The sequence below is a fragment of the Myotis lucifugus genome, unplaced genomic scaffold (genome assembly GCF_000147115.1).
Source record: "Myotis lucifugus unplaced genomic scaffold, Myoluc2.0 scaffold_554, whole genome shotgun sequence".
In the NCBI taxonomy this organism is placed as follows: domain Eukaryota; kingdom Metazoa; phylum Chordata; class Mammalia; order Chiroptera; family Vespertilionidae; genus Myotis; species Myotis lucifugus.
Genome location: NW_005871602.1, coordinates 94,404 through 108,671, shown reverse-complemented (window position 1 = coordinate 108,671; position 14,268 = coordinate 94,404). Strand labels below are relative to the sequence as shown.

Below are 14,268 nucleotides of genomic sequence, written 5' to 3'. Positions count from 1 at the left end.
GAAGCGAGAACGGTGACGTATGGCCCCGGAAGAAGGGGTGGCCCTGCGCAGAGGAAACTGAAGCCGGCCGGAAAGAGGCGTCAGCGCGCGGGAAAGGGTGGGGCGGGGCGGAAGGAGTGTGGGGATGCCTGCGCGCGCACTCACGTGTGGAGGCAGCTCTCTGGGTCTAGTTAAGATTCATCGTGCCTTTTGCCTCGTTGCTGCAGAGGGAGCAAGATGGGTCACCGGCCACTCTACTGGAGCCATCCGGGGAAATTCGGCCAGGGTTCTCGTTCTTTTTTTTCCCCCCCAAAACATATTTTATTGATTTTTTACAGAGAGGAAGAGAGAGGACTAGAGAGTTAGAAACATTCATCAGCTGCTTCCTGTACACCTCCTACTGGGGATGTGCCCGAAACCAAGGTACATGCCCTTGACCGGAATCGAACCCGCGACCCTTGAGTCCGCAGGCTGACGCTCTATCCACTGAGCCAAACCGGTTAGGGCAGGGTTCTTGTTCCTGACGCATCTGCTCAAATCGGCGCGGTTTGATCCGGAAATATGGCCTCAACCTGTGCCGCCAGTGTTAATGTCAGTACACGAGGGATGTAGGTTTCATTAGGTGGACTCAGTGAACTTGCATGAATGGGTCATTCAAGACATCTACCTGAAGACAGAATGCTATTTCTTTGTACGTAAAAAGACAAAACAAACAAAACCCTTCAAATATTAAAAAGAAAAGATTCATCGTAAATTCCACAGGTTTGGTTCTGCTTTGTCACGTTACAAGGTTTCCTCCTCGCTCGCCCTGATGGCTGCGATCTCTGCGGAGGCTGCGCTAGAAGCACAGCTCCTCTCGGCTTTTCTATCCCTGTTGTTCTAGAGGCGATGAATAGTTGGGAATTGTCATAGTCAAGCACTTTAGAGGACGAAGTAAACCTCGTAACTACGCAGAGCGCAACTTCCACAGGCACCAAAACGCTTTTACACCTTTTTATAAGAGGCAGCAATGAGGTTAAGCTTATTGATCTGTGTTGGGGTCCAGCCCCAGCAGGTCCAGGGGTTCCCAAAGGTGTGGACGGAGTCAGTGAATAAGGAATGACACGGAGATGGCAGCGTTAAGTTGATCAGCATAGCCAGGTTCTCCCTTTATTGTCCTGTTACATCTGTATTTATACTATTTGATCCTATAAGCATGCCTCTATAATCACATCATGGTATGTTTTGGGTAACCTTCTACAGTTCCTTGTTTTATTTCCATAGTTTCTTATCTGACCTTTGCCAAAAATCCTGTCTCTATCTAGTTCTGTTGATTTTAATCTTGTCTAGGTTAATTTCTGTGTTCCATTATAAGGGCTATTCCAAGATCGCTGCTCTACTGATAAGCTACAAGGAAGTGACAGAAGGAGATTATCCTACCCAGTAAAGATTATGTCCTCTCAGCCCCGATGCTTGCCTTCCCTGGGACTGCCCTGTGTCGGTGGGTCTCCAGGGGTATAGGCTTTGGTGCTTTCCTTGGTGGGCAGACCCCTGGGGATGTGGGCCCAACAAGTCCCAAATTTATTGCCAACAGTCTTAGTCCAAGTTCTTCATAAGTAGTACATGGTATTTCTGTAACACTAGGGGGTTTTACTGATTTATTCTCTTCCTTAGTCCTGTTAATCCCTAACTCCAGGGAAAAATCCTCACCTGGGGAAACAACCTTTCTCCGGGAGGTGGTCCTGTTTAAAACACATAGAGCTAAGAGGGGGAGCAAACATATGCCATATACGCCAGGTCCCTTGAAACATAAGCTGTGCAGATGTTTCTTCCCTGCAGCGACTGTGTCAAGCAGCAAGGGTGGACCGGCTTCCGGCAGATCTGACCCAGAGATATGTAGCCTCTCTGTAGCCTGTAAAACTAAGCAAAACTATATAAACTTAAAATTATGCTTAGAACGTATCTAGGCATCCAAGAATTACGATTAATTAGCTCAATTTGGTATTACGAGGTTTAAAATTCATTTAAGTCGATGTACTATGAAACAATTACTGTAAATATAAAAAGTTTGTCAGAATAATTATTTGGTTTTGTTGAGCAAGTTTACAATTCCATGTTCCTAAAACATTATGTAAGGGTAATGTTAGTTCATTTGATCATTACACTTCTATAAATTTAGGAGATTCAAATTAATTATTCTCTCAGTAAGGGAATGAGCTCAAATAAAATACGTGTATTATACTTTACATTGAGGAAAGACATAGGTGTGTTTTGTTAGTCAAACATTAAGTATAACTTGGCCAAGATTTGCTTTAATTCTTGCACCTAGATTCTGTACTAGAAATTTCTGTAAAAAAGAAAAAAAATAGAAATTTCTGTAAGAAGGCTTTAAAAAAAAATCTAGCACATTTAAAGTATTAGAAGTTTAACTTCCTTATTTTCTGGGAATTTAAGGAACAGGTAATTTATATAAGTGTATTTATCTTCATAAGCCAATCAGACAGAGCTCCTTTAAGAGCTGTACTAATCTGATTTCATGTTCTTCAGCAACATGACTTCCCTGGTTTTATCAGGTGAATCCATTGGGATGTTGGTGAAACCTCCAAAATTGTTAAAAGTTTCAAAAAGGAAATATGGCCCTCATACAAATATAAGATGAGAACATGTCAAAGCTTCTACAGCCCTAACTGGTTTGGCTCAGTGGATAGAGCATCAGCCTGTGGACTCAAGGGTCCCGGGTTCAATTCTGGTCAGGGGCATGTACCTTAGTTGCGGACACATCCCCAGTAGGGAGTGTGCAAGAGGCAGCTGATCAATGTTTCTCTCTCATCGATGTTTCTAACTCTCTATCCCTCTCCCTTTCTCTCTGTAAAAAAAGAAAAATCATTTTTTTTAAAAAAGCTTCTACATAACTCATTCATTAAAAAGAGGACCAGTAAGGATGTTCAAATTGGTTCAAAGAAAATTTTGATTTATGGAGACATACTGTCTACCATGCAAAATTCATTTTCATTGTTGTGAACAGGAAACATTTGCATTATTATGCAAAGAAAACAACTGTATTATCCAATTCCTGTAAAGTTAATTTCTATTTCTCGAAAGTTGTAAAACAGTTTAGTCAAAGAGAAAGACACACACCTCCTAACGATCACATCACTCCATAGGGTCCTTTTAAAAATGCCCAGTATTACATAGAAACTTCTCTTTTGACTATTTCAAAATCTTCCACAATTTTCCTGAGATATGATACATTGTGTATAATCTACATTCTATATTTCAGGCTTATACTTCTGTAACATCAGATTCATAGATTCAACAACATGCTGGATATCTTGATATTCTCGGGCATCTCAATCTTGTTATGTCCTAAACTAAATTCATATTTCCCCCCTAAACTAACTTGCCTCTTGTATTTTCTATTTCGCTTAGAGACACTATTCTTCTCCCAGTTACTCATCCTGGAAGCTAGAGTTATCCTTGGCCCCTCCTTTGATAGGGTTCAGGACATACTACCCCAAAATATGGCACCTAGGCATATTGAATTTTTAACCTGGAGGAATTTGAGAAATGATAGATGCAAGGAAGGACTCTCTGAGTTTTGAATAAATGGAATCATATGGTACATACTCTTTTTTGTTTGGCATCTTTCACTCAACATAATCCTTTTGAGACTCATCCATGTTGTTGTGTGGATCAGTAGTTCATTTCTTCTTCAGTGAATAAGTTCACATTTAAAGTTAAATAACACTGACCTTTTAAAAAAAATCTGGAGTCTAAGATCCAAGAGAGAAAAGTATGGTATGTCTTGCTTTTCTAGACATACTGTGGCAGTGTATCATTGATAATCTATTTGCACCTGCTCAAAATATAAACTGCTGGAGTGTTTCTCAATGTCAGATGCTAACACACATGTGATGAACACAGTGAGTAAGTCCATGGGAAGAGCAATGAATAAGTACTTTCCTCTTCATTCCCATTTATAATACACACTCTGTCCACTTCAATTCAATAAGCTTTGAATATATGAGAGGACCAGTTCCTAAAATTTCAGGATTGCCATATTATAATAGGTAAACCATTTCATTGGTATCTCAGTTTCCCTAGTCTCTAAATCAGTTTAAGTTATTGTTATCCATATTCTCTAAACAAACTGTGAAACTTTTTAAAGGATGCGTTTAAAGTAATAAAAAATAACAACCAGGGCTGAAATTGACTATTATACTAAGAATTATTTTGAAATCAGAAGGAAAAATGATAAGGATTCCACGAATCCTCAACTAATAGGCTGTGTTCTGTATGTTTGGGACTAAAAGCACACTTTCCTGTGGAAATACCAATAATTCTAGTAAAGAGATAACACATACTGGGTATGTCACAACCTGTCTTAATTAAGGGAGGGAGGAGGGAATGCGAGCGCCAGTAAGAGGCAAGTAAAAGGTGATATCCATTGGGTGCCCTGTGGGGTAAGGAAGGCTAGAGTGAATGAACTACCCTATTGGCACCCTAGAACTACAGTTCCCAGAATGCCGCAGTGCAGGCTCACTTTAGGGCTCTAACCACTGCAGGATCGGGAGCCGGGGTACTCTGGCTCACCTGCGTTCATGGCTTCTCCTTGCAAGGCGGTAATTGTTCCCGGGAACGGAGGCGTGGATATTGCGGTCGACGGATGGTATTGCTGGGTGAAGAAGAGGCTGGATCAGGTAAGAGACGCCTCGCTGCGCTGGGAAATCAGCCTGGAGCTGGAGGGGACGGAAGGGATGGAGGACTGAAATTTGAACGTGTCTCCCCACTCCTCCTCAACCCCAAACCCTGTGTATTTTCATTTCTCCCCTTTGCTACACTTCTTAACTTTGGTAAAACTCCCTAGAGGATTTCTCTGAGGGGTTAGCCGTCAAGAGTACCAGGCACCACCTCCTGGAACTGCAGAGACCGAGTCCCCTCCCCCTCCCCGTATCTGCTGCTGGTTCAGATTTGGAAGTTCCCATAAAGTTTTACAGCTGTTCCCTTTGCTCCCTGGCTCCGATTCTTTAAAATTCAACATGTAATATTAATGCATGTATACAAAGGATATATGTAACATGTATGTGAATTATGAATCATAATCTATATGCCCATGCTTCCTCTTGTTCTACCCGGAACGCTCTGTCCCTAGATACCTGCATGGTTTTTTCCTCCTGAGAATCCATCATCAAACTAAAATCTAGAACACTACCAATAGACGCCATCTGTGTGCTCCCATCCCATTTCCCTGCCATCCTGATTTTATTTTCATTTGCTCCTCTTTTTAAAGTACTTTTGCAACCTCTATATGTATCTTTTAAACACATATTGTTTAATTTGGCTTCTTTGTGAGCTTTATAGAAATGGCATTCTACTCTAGGTTGTCTTGTATATCTTGTTGTTTTTTTTAACTCTCTTCATAACCAGACAATAAGATTACTTCCTGGGTTGCTGACCTCTAGAGCTCTGAAGTAAGTTTCTAGAATAAAATACCTGGGTTGTGGCTGAAAACCATGGCTGGAGCTGCCGAAGAGGATGGGATCTCCAACCTTCTGTACCACATTTTATCTGCTCCCTGGCACACAGTCTCTTTGGCTCCAGATCATTCTGTCTAGAACACATTCAATCATACCCTCTCTACAGATATAAGGATTTCTATATAGAGACCTACAGAGCTGGCTAGATATAGAATAACAGACACATGATGTTTTTGAGAAGGATTGTATATTCATATGTAATCCTGTAGTGCTTAACCCACTTCATTTCATAACATAAGCAAACACTTATTGAATAAAGATCATATCAGGTGTCTCATTTCTTATTAGCAAAGTATTAGTTGTAATGAAGCTGTTTATTATAGCTTTTCCCCCCCCTTCATGTCATAGATACCTGGTTTCCAGTGTTTGGCTAAAAACATGCCTGACCCAAGTGAGTATTAAAAGTGTTTTTATAGCCTCATCTTGTTGGATTTTAATCTTGCATTTTCCTGGTAGAGAACAAGAATATCATAGTAGAGCAGCCTAAGAGAATATGTACCTAAGAATGAATGATCCCAAGTAGTTTGGGGAGGAGGGTATATAAAAAAAAAATTTAATAGACAATTCTAGTAAGGACCAAGAAAAGCACTTGGGCCCTGGCCAGGTGGCTCAGTTGGCTGAAGCATCATCCTGTACACCAAAAAGGTTACAGGTTGGATTCCCAGTCAGGGCACATACCTTCAATCCCTGGTCAGGGCATGTATGGGAGGCTACCGATAGATGTTTCTCCCACCCCCCTTCTTCTCTCTCTAAAACCAATAAAAACATATCCTCAGGTGAGGATTAAAAAAAAGGGAAAAAATAAAAATACTCGGGCTTGGTAAAATTTAATTTTCAACTTTGCAAGCAACTTCATTTTCCCTTCTATAAATCAACAATTATTTCCAGGCAAAATTTATGGGTGTTCCACTTGAGGCAGAGTTAGGATAAAACTTTACAGCATCTATGAGATCCTAATATTTAAAAAATATAACAGTCACACTTTTTAAAAAATATATATTTTTATTGATTTTTTACAGAGAGGAAGGGAGAGGGATAGAGAGTCAGAAACATCGATGAGAGAGAAACATCGATCAGCTGCCTCCTGCACACCTCCTATTGGGGATGTGCTCGCAACCAAGGTACATGCCCTTGACCAGAATCAAACCTGGGACCTTTCAGTCCGCAGGCCGATGCTCTATCCACTGAGCCAAACCGGTTTTGGCAACAGTGACACTTTTGTTCTGAGTTTGGCTATGACTTGTCTCAGGAATTTCCGTTTTGAAAAGAAATAATGTACAAATTTGAGAGAGAACATTGTCCTTTAAGTTGGAAAGTTTAAAGCTTCAGAGTTATAAAATTTATTATCTCCTCAGTATTTTCTTATAAGAAAATGGTAAAAAATAAAAACAAAACTACAGATTTGATTCTTTCAAACAGCAACATGCACTGTCTCTATTAAAATGGCTCCATTGCCACTGTGATCCTGAAGTTTTAAAGTTGTGAACTGCTGAGTAGTCATCTATTAGAAAGGCGGGCAGCATTAGATGAAGGCTGTCCCTATCAAATGACAGACTCTTTCTTTACCCTGAATCTTAGTTACAGCTCGAGAGAGCATCTGGCTGCCCTTCATGGAGACAGAGCTGCATTGTGACGAGAGGACCATCATCATAGGCCACAGTTCCGGGGCCATCGCGGCCATGAGGTGCGATCCTTGTTGAATTATCACCCTGTGTGGGCTCCAACCATCTTTTTGGGAAATACCTTGTGTATATTTGGTTTCCACTGTAGAGGAAATAGTGCTGACTTCAAAAGTGGAAACATAATTTATCGTAATGCTTCCTGGTTTGGTTAGTGGATTAAAACCTTTTTTTTTTCTTTTACTGGGACCCAGTGATCTTTTAAAAAAGTTAGTGGCTCCTTCCCCAGCTGCTGCTCTTCCCTTCAGAAAAACTTCTAGGCCTTCAAGGCTCTGAGTAGCTCCGATGTCATTTCTACCTTCACTGCCCCCAGCCTGGTTTACAGACCTCATTGTAGTTCCTTAACATGCTAAGTGTGCGCCTACCTTAGGCCCGTACTTGCTCTTGTTCTACCTGGATAACTGCCTGGTTTTCTCCTCCTCTTTAGGCTCTGCTCGAATATTCCCTTTCAGTAAGGCCTCTTCTAATCACTCCACTTGAAACAACCACCTCACTTCACTGGCTCCTATTCCCTTTATACCTTATTATCTATACCATTTTTCACCATCTGATATCCTGTTTATTTCTTGTCTCCTGCCAATAGAATGTAAGATCAATGAGGGTGGACTTTGTTCCCTCTGCCTCTAAAACCCCAGTGTCTAGAAGAGTGTCTGGCATATGGTCGGTGTTCAATAAATATTTGTTAGCGATTAGAGGCTGTTACTCCTTCTCTCCTTAAACCCCAAGTCCTTAGGATTCATGGGCATGTTCCTGATGATCACCAAAGAACATTACATCTCTCCCTTTAGGGTTGTAAGGCCTAGGGGTTAGGGACTTAGCTGGCTGAATAAGCCTGTTCGGGTTGGGTTTCTTCCATATTTGCCAGGCTGGATGACAAAGGATTGTGGTTTTTATTCATCTAGTGTCATCCCAAGCAGTCCTTCAGGATGTCACATGAATTGCATGTCAAAGAATCTTGCCCAGTGCTCGCTTCAGCAGCACATATACTAAAATTGGAACAATACAGAGAAGATTAGCATGGCCCCTGCGCAAGGATGACACGCAAATTCGTGAAGCGTTCCATATTTTTTTAAAAAGAAAAAAAAGAAAAAAAAAGAATCTTGCCCAATTCCATAACCTTTCAGCCACACTAATCAAAGCTACAGGAATAATAATGCTTTGCAATATGGAGTTATAGAATTATGGTACAGTCAGTGTTTATAAGCTGCCAGGGCTTGTCTAGAAAATGAAGAAATCTCTTTATGCTGAAATCTGTACCACCTCAAGGCCAACCGAATATTTCTCAAGCCCTTGGCTAATAAAGGTGTGCCTTCTTTTAAAGATCCCTGCAACTGATTGCAGGATTTTGAGCAACATTCTAATAACTAACTTCTAAAGTTAACTCTTTGAGTGCCAACCAATATCCTAGGAACTATGCTAAAATTGCCAAGGCATTTTTGCTGATTTTACAGCAGTTTAGGAAAAAAAATTATGAATCGCAAGTAAATGAAGTTACATATTCAAAAACTTAAGGAAACCTTTACTACATTTGTTTTCATCTTTTACATATATTGTTTGCTGATTGTATTATAAAATACTAGTAGAAAAAAATTTGAACAAACAATCTATAATGTTAAAATAGAGGGACACCCTTCTCCAATATCTTCCACAAAATCGTCATCTTCACAGCAAGAATTGACATATTTAGCAATATCATCATCACTAATAAAAGCAGACTTAGAACTGGACGCCATTTCGAAGCTTTAGGGCTACAAAATCTGAGTAAACTTCATAAAATCATAGTATCTGTAAAAAATTAGGCAGATAAATGCCAATGGTCAATTTTAGAACTACAAACATTTGGCATCATAAGTAATCTGCACTTAGGTGCCATCTGTCAATAAAGAGTAAACTACTAGCATCTAACAATGACACTGCAGGAGGAGCGCGATAGCTCTCCCGGCACTTTTGGCGAAAGACAGGAGGAGCGAGATCCGCTCCCCACCACTCTAGGGGTTAAGGTAGACAGAGAAAAATAGATACCAAAACCATGGGGGATTGTAGAGGATTGACAGAGTCCCAGAGGACCATCCCCACACATTACTTGTTAATCACAAAAGGGAAATAATTTCTTTTAAAAAATATATATTTTTATTGATTTCAGAGAGGAAGGTAGAGGGAGAGATAGAAAAATCAATGATGAGAGATAATCATTGATCAGCTGCCTCCTGCATGCCCCCTACTGGGGACCGAGCGCGCAACCCAGGCATATGCCCTTGACCGGAATCAAACCCGCGACCCTTCAGTCCGCAGGCTGACACTCTATCCACTGAGCCAAGCAGGCTAGGGCAGGAAATAATGTCTTTACAATGGAAAAATTTGATGGATGTCACCCTTAAGCCAGCAATTACCAACTTTCATGCCACAGCAGGCACACTGGTGTGCCACAAGAATTTTTGAAACATGCAATACCTGACTAGTTAGGGGCACCGACCTCTTTTTCCTGAGACTGTCAGATAAGAACAAAACAAAACACAAAACAGCCAACATAATAACTATCAGATGAGAATGGATCAAAATTACGTTTTTTTGTCAGATTGGCAAAAAGTATATTTTTTGTTTGTGCCACAGAATTTTAGTAATTAGTTTATGTGTGCCATGATATAAAACTGGTTGAAAATTGCTGCCTTAAGCAAGTAATCAAAGTTAATCTCAGCAATAATGGCACCAATTGGCTTCAGGTGCCTCTGATGGGTGACCTGGGAGATTCACAACATCATCTAACTATATCCTTGCCAGAAATGTCTAACCTCAGTCTAATCATGAGGAAATAGGCAAATTCAGGTTATGGGATAATGTACAAGACAGCTGGCCTAAATTTTTAAAAACTGTTGATGTTCTTTAAAACAAAAAAATTCAGCGTTAGCTGGTTTTGCTCAGTGGATAGAGCATCGGCCTGCAGACTGAAGGGTCCCAGGTTCGATTCTGGTCAAAGGCACATGCCCACAGTTGTGGGCTAGATCCCATGTGGGGCTTGTAGGAGGTAGCCAATCAATTATTCTCTCTCATCATTGATGTTTCTCTCTCTCTCTTTCTCTCTCCCTCTCCCTTCCTCTCTGAAATCAATATATATATATTGAAATCAATATATATATTGAAATCAATATATATATATTGAAATCAATATATATATATTGAAATCAATATATATCTATATATATATATCTATATATATCTATATATATATATATATATTTTACAGTGACTAGAGTCTTGAAAACCAAATGCAGTGCATGATCTTTGACTGGACCTAGGATTGAAAAAGCAGTTTTAAAGAGCATTTTTGGTACAATTGGGGGGAAAAATAGAGTTAATATGTTTCAATGTTAAATTATTCAGTGTAATAGTGGTACTGTGGTTATATAAGAGGATAGCCTTAGTCTTAGGGATACATGCTGAAGATTTAGGGTGAAATGTAGCAAAATTAATGAATCTAGGTGCTTGTTATTCTAACTTTTCTGTAGGTTTGAATGTTTTTCAAAACAAAAGGTTGTGGAAAGAAGTTTAGGCCCACGAAAAAAATACCAACCCTAAATCTTTTCTGGTACCATGGCTCCTTGAAACTGTTATCATTCTATGTCTTACCTTAGCCTAGTTTTTTTAAAAATATATTTTATTGATTTTTTATAGAGAGGAAAGGAGAGGGATAGAGAGTTAGAAACATCGATGAGAAACACTGATCAGCTGCCTCCTGCACACCCCCCACTGGGGATGTGCCCGCAACCAAGGTACATGCCCTTGACCAGAATCGAACCTGGGACCCTTCAGTCCGCAGGCTGATGCCCAAACTGACTAGGGCATCTTAGCCTAGTTTTTGAGGGAACTGTCTGCAAATAGGTAACTGTTTCCCAGGTATTATACTAGGCACCAGGGTCACAAAGATCAAGGTTCAGATGTGCCCTTTAGGAGCTGATGGTTTACATTGGGGAGATAGATATATTCTACAATAATAAAAGTGTAATATGCTAATTAGACCAGACAGCCAAACAACCTTCTGGACGTTATTCTGGATGTCCTTCCAGAGGAAGCTGCAGCAGCGGGGGCTGAGGCAGAGGTGGTTAGGGGCGATCAGGCAGGCAGGCGAGTAGTTAGGGGCAATCAGGCAGGCAGGCAGAGTGGTTAGGGGTGATCAGGCAGGCAAGCGAGCAGTTAGGGGCGATCAGGCAGGCAGGTGGGCAATTAGGGGTGATCAGGCAGGCAGGTGAGTGGTTAGGAGCCAGTGGCCCTGGATTGCGAGAGGGATGTCTGCAAGAGGAATGTCTGACATCCCCCGAGAGGCCCTGGATTGCAAGAGGGTGCATGCCGGGCTGAGGGACACCCCCCTCCTGTGCATGAATTTCGTGCACCGTGCCTCTAGTACTACATAAGTAATACAATGCAATGTGGAGTGTGTGGTAAAAGAGGTACATTTCTGCTATTTACAGAATTTCTTAAAATAGGGTTGGGAGAGGTGGCATACCTTAAAATGCAGATCCCTGGGCCCTGTTCCCAACCTTTTTAAAAATTTTAGATATATTTTTATTGATTTCAAAGAGAAAGGGAGAGGGAGAGAGAAACATCACTGATGAGAGAGAATCATTGATTGGCTGTCTCTTGCACATCCCCCACTGGGGACCAAACCCGCAATCAGGGCATGTGCCCTGACTGGGATTCAAACCGTGACCTCCTGGTTCTTAGACCAACCCTCAACCACCGAGCCACACCTGCCGGGCTTCCCAACCTTTTGAATCATACTTTAGGACTGAGCCTGGAAATCTGTGTGTTAATCAAGTAATGCTGATGCATACTAATGGTAGATTGCACACACTGAAGAAAATGATTACGCTTTTATGTGTATTGGGAAAGGATTGCAGAAGAGGTTTGGACTACCTTGAAAAATGAGTAGAAACTCATCAAGTAACCATTGAGCTTATAGTTCTGCAGTTTCCTTACTATTTCTCATATTAACTCCAATAGCATATAGCGCATGCTTCTTGTAAGCTAAACCAAATGAGATAAGTGGTTAACTGACTTTTTGGTGATCAGATTTAACATTAAATATTAGCTGACATCATTTCTCTCTCTTCAGGTATGCAGAAACACATCGAGTGTATGCGATTGTATTAGTGTCTGCATACACATCAGACTTAGGGGATGAAAACGAGCGTGCAAGTGGTAAGTTTGAAGGCAGAAACCCCAGAAGAGCCCGTCCTCTAGTCACAGGGCTGCTTGTTCAGGTTATAAAACAGCGTTGTCTTTTGGTTAGGCTTAAACAAATCTAACGGCAGATGAAAAATATTTACCATCCATCTTTAGCTATAAGTTTGGCACTTTGAGAGCTTGTAACCATTTCTAATCCATGGTCTAGAATTGAACCCTCGAGGCCTGACTGTATATGAGCCATACTTCCCTTTCACAAGTACCTATTGTGGGGTGCGGCTACAGTGTTTTGGCCAGGTTCAAGCCTCGGACTAATGAAAGGACAGGGTCCTCTCATTGCCACGTGCAAGTCCCAGCTGGAGGGCAGGGCCCTCCCAGCACAATTATAGCCAACAGCTATGGTTGTAAGCTTGAACCTATGGTCCGAACACGTGGCCCTACGTGCCTTGTGATAGAGTTCAGGTGCATGTAGTTAAGTGAGGTTGAAACTCACGAGAATGCTGTAAACAACTTGATCACGCCCCTACTTTGCCTCGTGGCATCTGCTATAAAATAAAGATACGGCTTGTGGGTGCTGGCGTTGTCTCCTCATCAGGGAGCAGCGTCCCACCGAGACCCAGCTCTCATTCCCTTGTCTGTCTTTTCTCAATCCTTTCACCCCCCCACTCAGGATCACCTTTGGCCCTAACACCTATGATATCAAGCCCTACAGATCTGAAAACCACTTAGGTTCTGATTCTTTGTGTGTCTGCTACGGTCTGGACTAGTTATTTCAGAATGGCTAGAATAGAAATTATCCATTGGCACTGATAGGTTATATATATTTTTCTCCTTAGGCTACTTCAACCGCCCCTGGCAGTGGGAGAAGATCAAAGCCAACTGCCCTCACATTGTGCAGTTTGGCTCCACTGATGATCCTTTCCTACCCTGGAAGGAACAACAAGAAGTGGCAGATAGTTTGGAAGCCAAACTTTACAAATTCACTGACCGTGGCCACTTTCAGAAGACGGAGTTTCCCGAACTGATTGATGTGGTAAAGTCTATGCTGAAAGAGTCAGCACAAAAAGAATGATTTCTGCTATTCTGCATACCAATATAGTAGAGCAATGATCAGATTATAGGTAAATCATCAAAAATGCCTAAAAAACAAACACAAGTTTCAATGTTCAAACTAAGTTACAAGTAGCATTTCCATTTTCCATAGAATCTCTTTCCAAATTGCTATGAATTAAAGCAGTATTTTCCTTATGATAAGGGACCTTAAGGACATGTTAACCATCCAAAGTGAGTAAGACACAAATGGAACCCAGGTTTCCTGATTTCCAGCCCAGATGAAAACTAAATAAATTTGATGTATAAGAGTTGTACTCCTCCTCTTTAAAGTAAAATTTGTTTTGTTGGAGAAAGAAAACATGACTAAAGGTCTAGAGTGTAGGCTTAGAGCTCAAAACACTAGCTGCTGTTTTGAGCTGGCCCAAGATATTAAACCCAGACTAGGGCCTTCACCTTTGACACCTTGCCCCCCAACCCCCGGTCCTTCAAACAGGTTGAGAGACAATGAAATATAAGGATGCTATGAGGCAGGGATCTGCAAGGGTTAGGCAGGGAGTATGAGAAGTCAATTTTATTTGTGTAAGACCACAGTTGGGAGGATAAGGGCTATGTGGAGAACTCATGTCATGTGGGAATGTGGCAAGGTGTGGCCAAACTTCTGATTTTTTTGAGGAAAAAACTTTATACAATCGTTTTTATATTTAGGGAATATATATATGCATATATGCATATTTGCACACATATATATAATCCATATGTACATATGGATTAGTTGGCAAGTACAGTGTAAATAAAAAATTTACAAACAGTGCAACACACACAAAAGTCCAAGCCATCCATTTGTGGCTTCTGCCATAATTATT

At 41.0% G+C, this 14,268-nt stretch overlaps 1 protein-coding gene and 1 non-coding gene across 3 annotated transcripts; both read left to right on the top strand.

The window, feature by feature from the left end:
• The first annotated feature begins 4,490 nt into the window (after positions 1-4,490).
• Positions 4,491-13,719, top strand: RBBP9 (RB binding protein 9, serine hydrolase). Of its 2 annotated transcripts, XM_006104193.3 has the most exons (5): positions 4,491-4,658; positions 5,844-5,886; positions 7,074-7,179; positions 12,282-12,367; positions 13,189-13,719. In XM_006104193.3, exons 1-5 carry the CDS (start codon positions 4,560-4,562, stop codon positions 13,422-13,424), a joined length of 570 nt encoding a protein of 189 aa, XP_006104255.1. In that variant the 5' UTR covers positions 4,491-4,559; the 3' UTR covers positions 13,425-13,719. The 2 variants fall into 2 exon arrangements, with proteins under 2 accessions (XP_006104255.1, XP_023601276.1); XM_023745508.1 differs by lacking the exon at positions 5,844-5,886 and having other exon boundaries at positions 4,533-4,658.
• Positions 8,137-8,243, top strand: LOC111823557. Its single transcript, XR_002826600.1, has one exon. It is a non-coding gene; the product is annotated as a U6 spliceosomal RNA (small nuclear RNA).
• Positions 13,720-14,268: the final 549 nt, after the last annotated feature.